This window comes from Nannobrachium achirus (genome assembly GCF_963921795.1).
Source record: "Nannobrachium achirus genome assembly, chromosome: 5".
In the NCBI taxonomy this organism is placed as follows: domain Eukaryota; kingdom Metazoa; phylum Chordata; class Actinopteri; order Myctophiformes; family Myctophidae; genus Nannobrachium; species Nannobrachium achirus.
In genome coordinates, this window is record NC_137814.1 from 29421062 (window position 1) to 29436944 (window position 15883).

The window sequence follows — 15883 nt, forward strand, 5'->3', positions numbered from 1 at the left end:
AGAATGGAGAGGTTTGCTGCCAAAAAAAACAACGCCCCATTGGCAGAATCCGCCCTCATGAATAAAAGTGTGGTGTGATCGTACCCTAGGGTACGGTCACACCAAAGTATGGTTGAAACTGATAAGCGGATTCTGTGGAAGAAATATTCCATGTGTGGATTTCTCCAAAAATATATGCTCCATTCCCATTGAAATGCATTGGCAGAATCCGCTTATACTTTGGTGTGACCGTACCCTTTACAAGTAAAAGTACAGAATAAAAAAATATATATATTTGAGTAAAAGTACAAAAGTATTGGTATCAAAATGTACTTAAAGTACCAAATGTAGAAAGTATTCATTATGCAGAATGTCCCATTTCAAATGTTTTGAAATGTATACAAATCTTTAGAAAATAGAAGATCTACAAGCTCACAAACTAGAAGGGCCACATATGATTGGCTGCCCAGCAGTTTATCTGCTAAGGCGAGTTTCCAGTGTTAAAGGAAAACTATGTATCTTTTTGTAAAAGAGATTGGATCTACTTATGTCTAAATGGAGACATTGGACAAGGAGCACATTAGGAAGCCGTGACCAAATCATTATAAGGAATAAAGGCCAGGTTAATATTGTCGGTTAATAGCTTGGATAATATTTTACAAGTGGTAAGTAGGTAGGCCGATAGACAGACAGTAGATAGAGAGCCAGACAGACAGATCGATTTATATTTCCTCATCTCTTCTCAGTCTGTTAGGCAGAAGAAAGGTTAGTTGTCAGCAAACCGTGCAACAGGCTTTGTGATTTTTGTTGATCTTTTTGCTGCCTGGTCCCATCGGTCTCCGTTTGTCTGGGCCCACATCCACCCGCCAGGCTTCTCCATTGGCTTCTGGCTGACTGGGGTTTTCCTCTTCCTGCAACTCACCATCAACGTATTCATCATCCTCATCATCATCATCATCGCCGATGACAACAAGCTCCGCCTTGATGGAACCCTCATACTCTTGGTCGCTCTCATCCCGACTCGTCTGGAAGCCCAGGAAGACGGCCGTGACTGGCTCGGTGGTGTCCATGGCATCAAGTATTGTGAAAGGGGCGTCTGGTTCATAGAGTGGGGAGGGGCCTCGTTCAGAGCCACCGGGATCGTAGAACAGAGTGCCGGATGCCGGTGTGGTGTCTCTGTGGTGACCACTGCGCTCTGGCCGGTAAGGCGGCGGGTTGTAGACATACAGTTCTTCCTCCTCCACGCTGACGTAATCGCTCAGAGGAATGTGGTTGGCCGGAGTATAGCAGAGCTCCGGATGGTAGGCGGGCACTGCCACTTCCTGGTCATGTGCTCTAGGCGGAGGCCGAGGGAAGACAACGGCACGCTGACTCCTCTTGCTTACAGTTCTTACCACACTGTTGGAGGAGCGGTTGCCATGGTAATCCTCACGCTGGTGACAGTTTCTCTCCTGGTGGTAGATAGAGTGACCAGGTCCTACCCCTTGCTGGTTTCTATGGTGATACCCCTGGTCGTTGTGGGAACCTCTGTCCTTCTGACTTCTGTAACAAGCTTCCTGGTCACTGAAGTGGTTTTGGTGGTTACTAAAGTAGTCATCTTCCTCCCACTGGTTGTTTCTGAGATCATGGTTACCATGGCGATGGCCATCATGCTGGTTGTTATGGTGATGCCCCTCACCCTTTCTGTTCTTCTGATGGTTCCCACGGCGATGCTGTGTAGCATCCCTGAGTAGCTGTTCTACTTCACTGGGAGACAACTCAGACACGTTGCCTCCCTGGTCATGTGAGCCCTATAGGAGCAGAACCAGGAGAGAGGTCAGATTGCTAGCAGAATCAAACAGTAGTTTTTGATTATTTTGAAGGTCATGTACTATAAACATCACATTATTATTGCCATACTCAGTTCTGAACTGCATATTCTGAATTCACAATGTGGCATACTAGATGTACGCCACATAGATGTACCGGTATATGTGTGTGTGTGTGTGTGTGTGTGTGTGTGTGTGTGTGTGTGTGTGTGTGTGTGTGTGTGTGTGTGTGTGTGTGTGTGTGTGTGTGTGTGTGTGTGTGTGTGTGTGTGTGTGTGTGTGTGTGTGTGTGTGTGTTAGACAATAAGAAGTACTCTTTGTTCCAGCCAGTATTAATAGCCATACACTATTACACAAGTGTAAAAGTATTGCTTTGCTGCCCCCTCCCTGCAACTTTCTGTCTCCAAAGCTGTTGTTTACTGTCAATTAAATTGAATTCAACCCCTGCAACTCCAAATCTTGCTAATCAATCAACACCAAACACACTGAAATGAGCCAGTAGTGAAAAGTAAGCACATGTACTTAGTTAGACCCCATGAGAATCCATAATGGAACAAAAAATGAAATCCTTATGAGTCTACATCAATATTTATTTATCTATTTGAAGCCCACGTTTGTATGTCAAACTAGAATGAATAAAAATCTAATTTATTTTGGTGTGATTTTTTATTCTTTGTTATGCTAAAGAAAAGACAAGTGTGAGTGACCTTCGGACGCAATAATGACTGTTGTCATTTCTAGTTATTAAGTTCCTTGTTACTCATTTCATGCATTTTAGTGCTATCTAATTTCAATGTAAGCACCCAGGGTATTGTTTGGAGTCTATGTAATTACCTCACAGAATTTGTAATTACTTAGTCATACATGATTCTTTAACTGTCCAGTGTGCCATCTACTGTAAGCTTAACCTGAGCATGTACATAGACCTACTGACACTGTACTGTATAATTAAAGTAATACGAATATTAATGTTGTAATATTACCTTGTTGGCTTCCAGGGCGAAAACACACTTTCTGCCGTCATCATAAACTTTGACCCCTGAGCAGTGGCTCAGCTCCTGGGGGGTCACTGTCGCTGTAGAGACCACCTTGCTCTCTCCCGTTAGAAGATTTTTAGCCACGTTGATTTCCATGGCAAACAGAGCTGAGATACAATGAAAGAGATAAAGAGACAGGCAGGGAATAATAGATTTGAAACAGAAATGAAATTCAAAGTGCAACAGTCCAACATTGCCGCGGCGATAAACGATAGTTATACTAGCTGTACAGTTCATGACCAAAGCTGCATGCACTGGCACAGGTCGACTACTGGTGACATATATTTTTTGGCCAACTATGTTTAACCTTTTAATTTATTTTTTCTGAGTAGGTGTGAGCCTGTGAGATTAATGATTTGTCTTTTTGTTCCATTGATTTGATTAGGTAAGTTTAGATTGCTTATGTTTAGTTTCCTTTTGTTTATTATTTTGCTGTCTGCCCAACCTGAAACTACAGGATTTTAATAAACCTTTAAAAAGACGTTTTGTTACTGGTGATTATTGGGAGAAAGGGGGGGGTCTCACTTAAATATGTTGTGCCACGATTTCCACAGGCCTGGGTAGTAACAAAATAGAAAACTAATTGCAAAGAGAATAGTATGTCTGTTCTGTCTGTGTGTCTCACTCTGTCGGGGTGGGTTAGCATGTCCATTGGTGGATAGAGACAAGGATTGTGGTCGATCAGGGGGTGCTGTGATGGACTGGATGGGCTCTATAGGGAGTAAACACAAAACACTGTCAATTTAGCTGTGGATAGCAACAAAGGTAAAACAACAAGGCACTCTTCCGGTGAATAAAGTTAAACATCCTGGCAGATTTCATCATTGAAATGAATTAAAAACTGGATACAGCCCATGCGTAGCCCAAAAATGAGTTACTAAAGTATTAACCGTAAGTTTAGAATCACCAAAATGTTCAAGAAAATTGACAGCGTGTGGGTAGGGTTTTCCTGAAATAACTGAAAAGGGTTCAGTATTTGGCTAAATATTTAATAAATTGTTACATAGTACAATGATTAATTTACTGAATGGATGCAGCGGATGACATGATCACTTGCTGTGTATACTTTATAAATTATAATGTTGTTGTTAAATAATCCTAATTCTGATCATCACTATACAATACTTGACACAATCTGGGGCTATAAAGTCTGCACTTGCTTCACTGTTCATCTTATTTTCAAATTATAGTTGGTTACCTCCATGTTATACCCTCAGCCACAGTCAGATTAACCGATTAAAATTTTGAACAAAATGAAAGTGGGTGTTTCTAAGAATGTAAACTTTTCCTCACCTGGAGTGAAGTTCTCCTGGGCTTCCTGAAAGACGCACACAACAGTTAGATTAGAACATGATGTGTGACTATATGGTTGAAAGAATAGGTGGATTAATGAGTGTGTGTGTGTGTGTGTGTGTGTGTGTGTGTGTGTGTGTGTGTGTGTGTGTGTGTGTGTGTGTGTGTGTGTGTGTGTGTGTGTGTGTGTGTGTGTGTGTGTGTGTGCGCGTGTACACACCTTGATAATTTCCTCAGGGCTTTTCTCCACAGCCTTCAATCTGAGGAGGATGAATCTCTCATTGGTGGAGATCATAGACTCCTCCCTTTCCAGAGACTCCACCTCACTCTCTATCCTAACAGACCAGAGAGTGAAGGTCAGTTTGCTGCTAATGATATGGATGCTCAGGGGTGTCCCACCAAATTCTGGGCCCTGGGTGCTTTAACTATTGAAAAATAGCAGATATACAAGCTCACAGCGTGGCACAGAGTGCCGCGCTGCGAGCTTGTAGATCTGCTATTTTTGAAAAATCTTGAAAGTTTGTGCAAGTCTTTGAATATTTCAAATCCTTCTAAGGTTTTTTTAAAAAACCTACCGGTATGTTTCTATGTCAATGGTGCTCAAACCTTTTCATGTGAAGGACCCCCAAAATGATATGTATTTGGCCACGGTTACCCATCTCAAAATATTTAGTTCCAGGAAGCAAGATTTGAGTTACAAATGTTCGCTAAAAAATACATATATTCAAAGATTTGTACACATTTTCACGACTTTTCAAAAATAGCAGATATACAAGCTTGCAGCGCGGCACTCGGTGCTGCGCTGTGAGCTTGTAGATCTGCTATTTCTCAATAGCTAAAGTATAAAATAATTAAGGGCCCTCCACCTTGGGCCCTAGTAACTCAGACCCACTTTTCCCCCCCTTGTGACGCCCCTGTGGATGGATGATACTCTCTAAGAAGGAATGTTAGTAATGCTGACATTAGGGTGATTTTATTTGGTTAAAATAAGTGTTAAATAAAGCTCTATATTCTGATAGTTTGCATTGTTCTAGAGCAGTGGTTCTCAAAGTGGATTCCAGGGACTCTGTGGGTTCCTTTATGGGGGTCTAAATTGACCAAAACAAGTCTGTAACTCTGACAGTGTACAAATGGAAATGGACCCGGTTCCATTCGTACACAGTCAGAGTTACGGGGAGACCTTGAAATGTGAACGTTTTGAGAAACACTGTTAAAGGGTGTTTGATAAGTCTCCATGTCTCAGCTCTTTGTTAAACAGAAAATGCATTTTCAGGTCGGGATAACCAATTTTCTCTAATCAGCATAGAGAACTCAGTCAGGATACAGATTAAATAAGTAACATTGATTGTCTGCTAATTTCTTTGAATTCAAAAAGAATTCTGCTGATTGGTCTGCTGATAAATGGGTACTCTCTCCTGATTGGCTAAAGGTTTGTCACCTACCTGTACCTGAAAATGTATTTTCTGTTTATTAAAGAGCTTAAGAGACAGGGAGACCCCTGTGACTGAACAAACACTCTAGTCTAGTCTAGCAATGATTACTATCAGAATATAGTGCTTTTACCTTTTAACAAAAAAAAGAAAATGTAACATATAATTTACCCTACCTTTAATGGTGGCAGAGTGCTAGAAACACAGACCTTGGTGCTTGTCTATAAATAGACTGATACACTTTAGGCAGTAAATATGACATAGAGTTGTTCAGTGTCAGACAATGTGTCACAATCCGTGTTGTGTCTGTTAATCCCCTTACTCCCATGCATTGCTGCTTCTCGGTTGAGTTCACCGGTGTCTAGTGTTCTAGTGGTTCCCAAACCTTTTACCAGTTTCAAACTTTTTAAATATTAGCCAAGTTCCAAGCATAGTTACACTGATATAAAATCTGTTTCAGTCATTTGTATGACCTCCCCCCTTTTCTTTCTTTTGTCATTTTCAGCAGAAAAGGCACTCTGGACAGTGTTTTTTCTTGAGAAAAGGTTTTCCCATTGAAAAGCATTGGCAGAATCCACCCTCATAGATAAAATTAAACTTTGGTGTGACCGTGCCTTAAGGGGTGAGATGGAGTCCAATCATTGGCAAAAGAAATGAAATCAGCTCAGCAGCAGACTCTGTTTTGAGAGATTAGATGGAGTCTGAAGAGCCGGGTCTGGGGTGGAAAATGGGGAGTGAGTCTGCAGTCTAGAGCTTGGGTTCCAGGAGGGAGAATAAAATAATAAATAACTATTGTTGAAACTGAACCCAGCTCAGGTAATGATTTCAGTTCAGATTCCCCAACCGCTGACAGAGGGAATACGCATAGAGTATTTGTTTTGTCTGTGTTTTACCTGTGTATGTTACTCTGCAGTATTCTTGTCTGTTGTTGATCAGCCAACAGGCTCTTCTGCCGCTGCTGCAGTGCGCTGTGGGAAGCTGAGTCCTCCAATAGCCACTGCTCTCTCAGAGCCGTCTTCTGTTGACACAACGGACAACCCCGTTCACATAGTTGGAGCAATTGTCAAGAAAGCAATTCTGTGGTGTCTGGTGTGTGCACTGAACACCATTGACAATTCTCATATCAGTGTTGCTTGTGTCAAGGTGGAGTTCAAACACAGGAGCAGGAAAAAACAACATCACCAAAGCATTTAGAGTGGTATAGCTGACTAAAATGTGTCAAACACGCAGGATGTTGCTGTGTACACATGCCTTATAATCAAACAAGAAACACTCTGAGGCCATTTCTCATTGCTACCAAGCAACAAAACAATAAAAAAAGTAAACAAGACACAGAGGGTTTGTTTGACGCAGCAGATACATGGCTGCCTCTAACTGTAGCTGCTTACAGATGAGAATTCTCTTCAGAGATGAATGATCATGTAGTATTTTCCTATTGTGCAAACTGCGGCGACAACACGTTTTTGCTGTATTTAGAAGCTCTGTCGACCTGACGGTCGCTAATCACCATTAGGGCGTTTTACTTGTTATTATTATCTTCATCATCTTTGGAAGGTGGTCACGCTGTAGTGTTGTTATAGCAGAGTTTGTTCCGAACTCACATTGTGATTGGGTGAGGGGCATCAGAACACATCCACCTTGTTTAGGCTACCATACCTGTATCCTAGCAACAGCCACTGTAGCTTTTAGTACACAGTAGTAGTGATACAGAACTTTGTTTGTCCGATTCCCTATGACCACAGTACACGCTGTAAAATCCTTAACTCAGAGAATATACAAATGTGCACACTGAGAATTTCACTGTGCACCAGTGCAATAGGCTATCTCTCAGTAAAGCAGTCTCTCTCTCATGTATTATTGCATAATTATAGCAAACTAAGCAAAGTATAATAATCATTACAACAGACTCCAGTTATTCAATAAACATTCATTCATTCATTCATTGAAATGAACAGTGAGACTCGTGTTCATCGTGCCTCCTCACATTGAGTAACTTATGTAACTTACACTTACGTGTGTGTTTCTCTTTACCAGTATTCTGACAGCATTTGGAGGCAGTGGTGTAAAGTAAGTACATTTAGTAAGTACAAACTTTAGGTATTTTTACTTTCCTGGAGTATTTCTAATTTTCAGTACTTTTACTTCTACACCATCTCAAAGGCAAATATTGTACATTTTATACATTTGAAAACTTGTGAAATGGGATTTTCTGCACAACGAGTACTCAAGTACATTTAGAATTACGGACTTGTAACAGAGTATTTCTACATCGCAGTATTGATACTTTTGCTTAAGTAAAGATTTTGGAGGTATACTGTAAGAGGGTTTTGCGGACCTTCAGGTGTTTCAGTTTGAGTTTCTCTCGGTCCAGTTCTTGTTTCTTCTGTCTGATGTCCTCCTGTACGCGACGTTTCTCCTGGGACCACAGGAACAGGAGAAAAGTGGAACATTGAGTAAATGAGAGCAGAGGAGATACATATGAGATCACACACTTATTTGCGTATTTTTAGCCATTGCAGGGCTTCACTGTCATTGCAATCCATTTGACATTATTCTAAAAATCTTGTATACCCCCTTCAGAATGGTGGTGTTGCTGACAAGTCTTTTGATTGATCTACTTTGTCTTCTACTCACAAACGATATAGGTAACAGTTTCTTGTAATGTCTGAGTGTACTCTGTCCACAAATTGACCGAACACACCTTCCGGATCAGTTTGTACAAGTTCAGACTCAGAGTTAAATTAACACTCAGGATTTTACAGTATACCAGTAACTGATTGTCCTTAATTGTTGAATAAATGCCTTCAATGAGTCTGAAGAAGTATTAAAATGAAAGAAGAATACATCCTGAGTTTAAAGTTATACAAAGCAGAGTTAAACCTTACAGTGATGGCCTGGAGTCTCTCCTTCAGTAAGTCGGACTCCTCCATGGTACTAAAAGAAACAGACAAAGACACAGAGATGGACAGAGATTTGAGGGAGACAGAATGAAATAGAGAGGTGTTCAGGTATTTGCTGTCTGGTTTTACATTAAGAGATTTCTATCTACAGTACAACAATAACGTTTCTGAAAACCTCCACGTTTGTTTATTGTAAATTAATTGTGGAATTGGATTTTCTTATGCATTTTGTATTGCCTACCATGATTGTGTGTGTGTGTGTGTGTGTGTGTGTGTGTGTGTGTGTGTGTGTGTGTGTGTGTGTGTGTGTGTGTGCGCGTGCGTGCGTGCGTGCGTGCGTGCGTGCGTGCGTGCGTGCGTGGCACTGCGTGCATGTTTTTACAGTGGGACCAGAGGAAGTGACTGGGACCATAGACATAAATGGAACTACATAAGGAGTTGAGTTCAATGTTATTTTTACATGTTTGTTTGGTGAAATAAACATTACCAGAGCACTAAAATTCTGAAAAAATAATGACACAGAAACCCTATAGAGTAATTCTGTAGTTTGTTTTCAGAATAAAACATGGCAGTCCAAACAAAACAGTTGCAGCTAATAACATTAATAATGGTTAGGTGCACCCAGAATGATAGTGCAAATGTGCAAACAGAGTAGTCAACAGTATTGTCAATGCCCAGTATCCTTCAACAGCTGATATTGCTGAGTGCTACTACTCCATAGTTAACAGGATAGACAAAATGGTTTGCAGTTGTACTTAGGTTAATAGGTGACTGCTGAGAATGCTATAATTTACAAGACCCTGCTCAGACCAGACCAGACCAGCTGCTGTGTGTGTGTGTGTGTGTGTGTGTGTGTGTGTGTGTGTGTGTGTGTGTGTGTGTGTGTGTGTGTGTGTGTGTGTGTGTGTGTGTGTGTGTGTGTGTGTGTGTGTGTGTGTGTGTGTGTGTGAGAGAAAGAGAGAGAGAGAGAGAGAGAGAGAGAGAGAGAGAGAGAGAGAGAGAGAGAGAGAGAGAGAGAGTCTCTACTTAGCACTCATCTCCCCCTAGACAACATGACAGTTCTCTACCCATCACTTTGAATTTTCATCAATGTCATTATGTTACTCAGCAGAGAATGGTAGACCAGTGTTATTGGTCACTTGGTGCATATTAATCGAACTGCACTGCAAGATTTGGAGTTCAGGAATAGAGGCAGTAGATCTGTTACATCATATTTAGAAATAGGAAGCTCAGAGTCAAATGTATTTATTTATATTGAGTAGGTCAGTGGGCCTGTGTTTTATGGGATGGCATTTTTAAATGTTCCTTACATACAGTAGGCATCAATAATGAAGTAGTAAATCAGTACATGACAGGCACTTTTATTATATATTTGTTCATTAACCATGTCACCATTTGAACGTAACAATTCATGAGACTATAACAGCTGTTTTGCGCATTGCCTTGTCGGATTTGACAGCCTTGACAAAGTATTATGGCATAGTTATGGCAGTTTACTCAAATAATGAAAGTCTGCTGGTTTTATAATAACTAGCCTTTACCCGTTCAAAGATATGAGCTCCCAAATGATGTGCAGTGTGTGGGTTATGGGATGTGCACTGTGCACACAGTATATGAGGGATGGAAAGTAACTTTAACTGGTGCTTGCATGATGTAGGAGCATCAATGTAAGAAACCCGTTTCTTTTAATGGCTCCAGAGATACTGTCCCCCCCCCCCCCCCCCCCCCCTCCCCCCCGCCCGCCCGCCTGCCCGCCTGCACACACACACACACTCCCCCTTTGTGTGTGATTGTGCATGGCCTGAACAACAGCGCCCCTCCCTTAACATGTGTGGTCACAAAAGGTACTGTAGGCTAAATAGATATAGATACACTATAAAAATGCTATTATACAGCATACGATTTGTGAAAGTGACAAACGGGCTTCACAGTTATGTCAGGTGTGTTCATATGCTTATGGTGATGCGATTTCAGATCAATTGCTCCAGCCACTGAGGAGAAACGCTGTGACACTCAGACACTCAGACATTCGCAAAATTATAGTATAGATTGGGTCCAATCAGTGTGCAAACTGACCACATGATGACGCTGTTGTCTTCATGATGCCTGTTGAGGAGAGACCACTGAGATTCATAAAACTATTGTGACCTACACTGCTGAAATGACTTTGGATGTAGCTGAAAAACAGATTTAGAGTTGTGGTCATACTAGGCTCGAGGACATCTCAATTTTCTCATCATGTCAATTCTATTTTTGCACTCCAAGGAGGCTATACTTCCCAGAGATAAGGCATATACAAATGAGAAGGAGCCTAGTTTACATATAAGTTGGACCTAATGCAACTTGTCCATGGAGCAAAGATATAATTTGTAGATAAACATGTCTATACGTTTGTCCTTCCAAATGTGTGTTCCTTGACTGGAGAAAGACTGACGGAAGAAAACTACTAACATACAAATTGGACAACCCTAGTTGCTTTGTGATAAAATGCAATACTGTACTAGTGAACATTTATGAAAACCAAAAACAGTCTGATAATCAAGTTCATCCTGTTCTCAAAGTAAGTTTCTCCAACATCCAACTGATATCTGTATAGCAGGTCTGAACTGTGAATTAGAATATAAATGTGGTTGGGTCCAGTCTAAAAATGTGGGGTGATTTCTTTTATGGGTTTAGGGTTAAACTGTGAAACACTATGCAGGTCAGCTATGTGTTTTATATAGATGTGGGTCAGGGGTGATATGTTGGGTGGCAAGTTCATTTATATAAAGAAAGCTGGAGTGGGGTGTTGTGGGTAAGAAGGTATTCTTAGACAAGAAGAAGCAGTTCTTTGGCTTCTATTTCTAGGCCACCATTTTCAAAGTCATGTGTTTGGAGCCAAAGATGGAACACATGAAGATTAGCATGGACCCTGGTTGAGTCTATGTTATTCTATTACATTCTAACATGCCATTGACCCACTGCCTCAGGTCTAGACTGGAAATGGGGCTTGTATTCATCCTATATCCCCATTTCTGTCAATAAGACAGCCAGTCATCCTGTCTCTCAATCTCACATTATTATGCTCGACCTCCTGGGAACAAATCAATCAGTCCCCCAGGCAGTGATGCAAAAACCTAAAGTGTTTAACCAGCCATTCTCGCATTGTTGAAGAACTAACAACAATAATTTAGGCAGTGACAGCTGAGTTGGTTGATTTTTTCCCATGGCTACAAAAATCTGTGCAGGAGAGAAGTCACTTGCTTAGTCAAACTGTCACTCAGAAAGCCACCCAGGCAGGCAGTAAGCCACCCAGGAACGTCGGTTATTCAGTCCGACAGACAGACAGACAGACAGACAGACAGACAGACAGACAGACAGACAGACATTTTGCCACCCAGGTTCAGTCAGTCAGTCAGTCAGTCAGTCAGTCAGTCAGTCAGTCAGTCAGTCAGTAGTTAGCCACCCAGGCCCAGTGAAGGATTCAGTAAACTGTGCTAATCTGCTCATGAGGATGGTAATCTGTAAAAACCATCTGTTATTCCAGACAGCAACAACACAGTGTCCTCAGTTCTATCAGCGCAATATTACCACAAAAGTTCCATCTCCTCTGCAACCTGTATACAACTCTGTCCCTGGATAAGTAAATTAAGCATAGCTGCAATGATTAAACAATAACACAGACAACACTGGCAGGATATTTAACAACACTACATCAAGGAGCTATATCCAGGGAATCAGAGTAGTCTAATCATCGGTTGTTGAAAGGAAAATAATGATAAAGCAATTAAACAATATTAAGCTTATTCGGTCAACTGGCAGTTGGCTGCAACAGTGAATAAGTGCAAATCTACAAATCTACAAGTGATTGTGAATAGAAATTCAAGATCTCCAATCATGATTATTATTACATGAACATGTTGGTTGAAGCCCTACAGTACTAATCAAATTCAAGTTTATTGTCACATAGTTTACAGCAGTAAAAGAGCGGGTGAAATATTTTCCGTACAAGCTTGCTGTTTCAAAAGAGAGGCTAATCATAATGTAAAGGTAAATGTCATAACAAAACAACATTAATAGGGTCTACAATGGCCTCTTAGTGACATAGTGCAAACTGCAAAGTAAACTAATATATCTCGGACCTGTGATCGGAAACCATATAGCAAAAAAAGTTGAGAAAATGTCAGTAAAAGTATGTCAGTTGCCCCTTTCAAAACAGCACATGGTGAAACTGAAGCTTAAACAGAATTAAGGCATCCCCCCTCTCGCTCACATCACATCACGGTGAGTATACTGTAGCTATTCTCTTCAATAACATTATCTGACTTCATATTGACTCAGTAGCTTACACATTTCATCAGCTTTCACAAATTTATAGGCAACTTTTAGGCTACTCAAAACATCCAATCATCCAGTTAAATGGAACACGCTATTATAGCTATACACACAAACCGTACTACACACATACAATAAAGACAAGATTTATAGGCATACATGTACCTACCATGTAAATGTTGGAGAGGTTTTGTATTGAGTTAATTAGAAATCCACAGCAGCAGCCACACTACTACTACTATACTACTACTACTACTACTACTACTCTCTCTCTCTCTCTGTGTGTGTGTGTTTGTGTGTGTGTGTGTGTGTGTGTGTGTGTGTGTGTCTCTCTCTCTCTCTCTCTCTCTCTCTCTCTCTCTCCCCCCCCCCCCCCCCCCCCCGACACAGGATCCTTTCTTTTTACCTTAAATGCTGTTGGTTCAGTGGCATGTCCTTAATTTAAGAAATACATTATAATTATATTCAAAATGAGTTTAATAAAATTGTATTGCTTACATTTTAAAATACGTGTCTAATAATTCTGACTTTGCTTTAGCATTTCGTCTTTTTCTTAGCCTATTATTATTATAGGCTACAAACAAGTGTTATTATTATACACAATGAATAATAATATCAATATATATCAACATGTTGCAAGTCCCAGCTAGGGAAACATAAGCAGGTTGACAGTTGGCATGTGGGATGAGGTCAGTGTGCCTGGAAAAGTTGAGAAAGGCGTTATGTCACGTGTGTGTGTGTGTGTGTGTGTGTGTGTGTGTGTGTGTGTGTGTGTGTGTGTGTGTGTGTGTGTGTGTGTGTGTGTGTGTGTGTGTGTGTGTGTGCGTGTGTGCGTGTGTGTGTGTGAGAGAGAGAGAGAGAGAGAGAGAGAGAGAGAGAGAGAGAGAGAGAGAGAGAGAGCGTGCTTGCCTGCGTGCGTGCGTGCGTGCGTGCATGCTTGCAAAATTTGTCCTCAATTTTTTGCAGTTGCCTGAGTGGTGCTCTGCTTGCATGTGTTATTATTAGATTGCATTGAGATGACCATGAGGTCATCCTGCAATCTGCACATTAGATTTTGAAATATCTTGTGTGCAAGTTAATCTCTTTCCACGTGTGGCTGCTGGACCTTCTCCTTTTATGTAAATCCCCTTCCATAAACCTGAATCAAGGCCATGCATCTATGCAATAGGCCTACTGTAAATGATTATGAATAATAACCATATGCATTGTGTGAACGGCTGTCGGTTTGTGTGAGTGAGACTCTGCATAGAAGAATCAAGAATTGGGTGCGCGTAAAACTGACTTGGTTGGAAATTATATGGACTCCATTCACCATTCATGCATGTGCTATTCTGATATTGTCCAGCAGATGGGAGTGTATTCCCACATCTGTTCTTGTTCGTTCCTTGTACAAGTTGTAGGCATGTTCTTGCCTTTAGTTTTATATTTGCATTTAATAGGCTACCAGTAATGTTATTGTAGCTGTCACCTCTGCATGTTGAGAGCTGATCGCTCTCGCTCTCTCTCTCTCTCTCTCTCTCTCTCTCTCTCTCTGTGTGTGTGTGTGTGTGTGTGTGTGTGTGTGTGTGTGTGTGTGTGTGTGTGTGTGTGTGTGTGTGTGTGTGTGTGTGTGTGTGTGTGTGAGTGTGTGTGTGTGTGTGTGTGTGTGTGTGTGTGTGTGTGTGTGTGTGTGTGCACGCGTGCACGCGCAGAGCATGAGCATGAGTAACTGCTAATAAGTGATAATTACCTTTAATTCCCTTGGATGAGTGGGTGGGGTATGAGATGAGATATGGGTATTAAGGGGTGGGGTGCCTGCTTCCATCTGTCTGCTAATGTCTAGCTAGCCTTTCAGGGGCCCTGGGGTGAAGCACTCTTGTCTTCTGATAAAAATCATTTTAAAATTCACGACTCATTGGCTGGCACTTATTGAGCCAGCTAGCGCAAGTATAAGCTTGTTCTGAACGACACAAAAAAGAAAAGAGGTTGCCAGTCGCAATACAATGGACAAAGTAGGCCTACCATGTCACGTCACACCAACAAGCTAAAGTTCAGCACCACCGCCGATGGACAGCGACAGAGTAGACCATGTGTGCCGTACCCCAGCAAGCAACAAGCACTACACTGGGAATAATACCCAGAAGAACAAAGCAACAGTCTGTATGTTTGTGCAATCACCATTTTGTCTGTAACCATGTAAAGATAGAATGCACATAGAATGCAACAATGGAATGACAAGCTAAGCTCCATTGACAAATGCGCTGAGCAGTTGCAATTGAACACAATTTAGGGACTGATGTCTCATCAAATACAAAGTTCACTATAAACTCCAAACATTACAAATGTACATGGCGGTCATCTACATACACAGAGTGGTTTTGTTTGCTCCCTGACTGGCTGTCTACATTATGTAGGCCTATTAGCCTATATCTAGCAGCATGGAGGATGGTTTTCGCAGGAGAACCCTTGTTGTTACTGTGTATGTCATGTGTTCTGTATGTATTTTTTACTTATTAACTGTTAACTGTTAGAGGACCTCAATGGTAATAATTCTCAGGACTTGTGTGGAGAGAGAGAGAGAGAGAGAGAGAGAGAGAGAGAGAGAGAGAGAGAGAGAGAGAGAGAGAGAGAGAGAGAGAGAGAGAAAGAAAATAGGTTGTAGATGTGCTATTTTTATTAGGTAATATTCAAAGTTTTTGAAAAGATTTGAGATTATTAATCTATTATGTATTATTATCGATCATTGATTATTATAATATTTACATTGATCAGTTCAATTAGTAACTGTTGCACCCCTATCAACACCTATTGCATCATGCTGTTATCCCATCTCTCCATCACCCCTATATCCTGTCTCAGATCTGCACAGTGAAATAAAGTCATCCAATGTGATGGACAAAATGAGTGATCATGTGTGAGAGAAAGAGAGAAGGAGACATATTCCCTGTTGGAGTGGCATCATTTTGCTGGCCCAGAATCTATTACTGACAACCAGATGAAGGTACAGTAGAAGAGATTCTGACAACTTTATGCAGAAAAGAATAGATTACATGTATGTTTTTCTATCATGACACCCTGCAACAGAACTGTGGAATTGATATGTGACTCACCTTTTTAATCCGGAGCCATGAAGACATCATGAT

The 15883-nt window shown here is 41.1% G+C and overlaps 1 protein-coding gene across 1 annotated transcript; it reads right to left on the bottom strand.

Moving 5' to 3' along the window:
- Positions 1-752: 752 nt before the first annotated feature.
- palmda (palmdelphin a) lies at positions 753-8477 on the bottom strand (the record flags this gene model as incomplete). The annotated part of the gene is made up of 8 exons (XM_080725701.1): positions 753-1769; positions 2771-2931; positions 3450-3536; positions 4118-4142; positions 4338-4452; positions 6441-6565; positions 7883-7963; positions 8433-8477. The coding sequence occupies 8 exons, from the start codon at positions 8475-8477 to the stop codon at positions 753-755; spliced, it is 1656 nt and encodes a 551-aa protein (XP_080581827.1).
- Positions 8478-15883: the final 7406 nt, after the last annotated feature.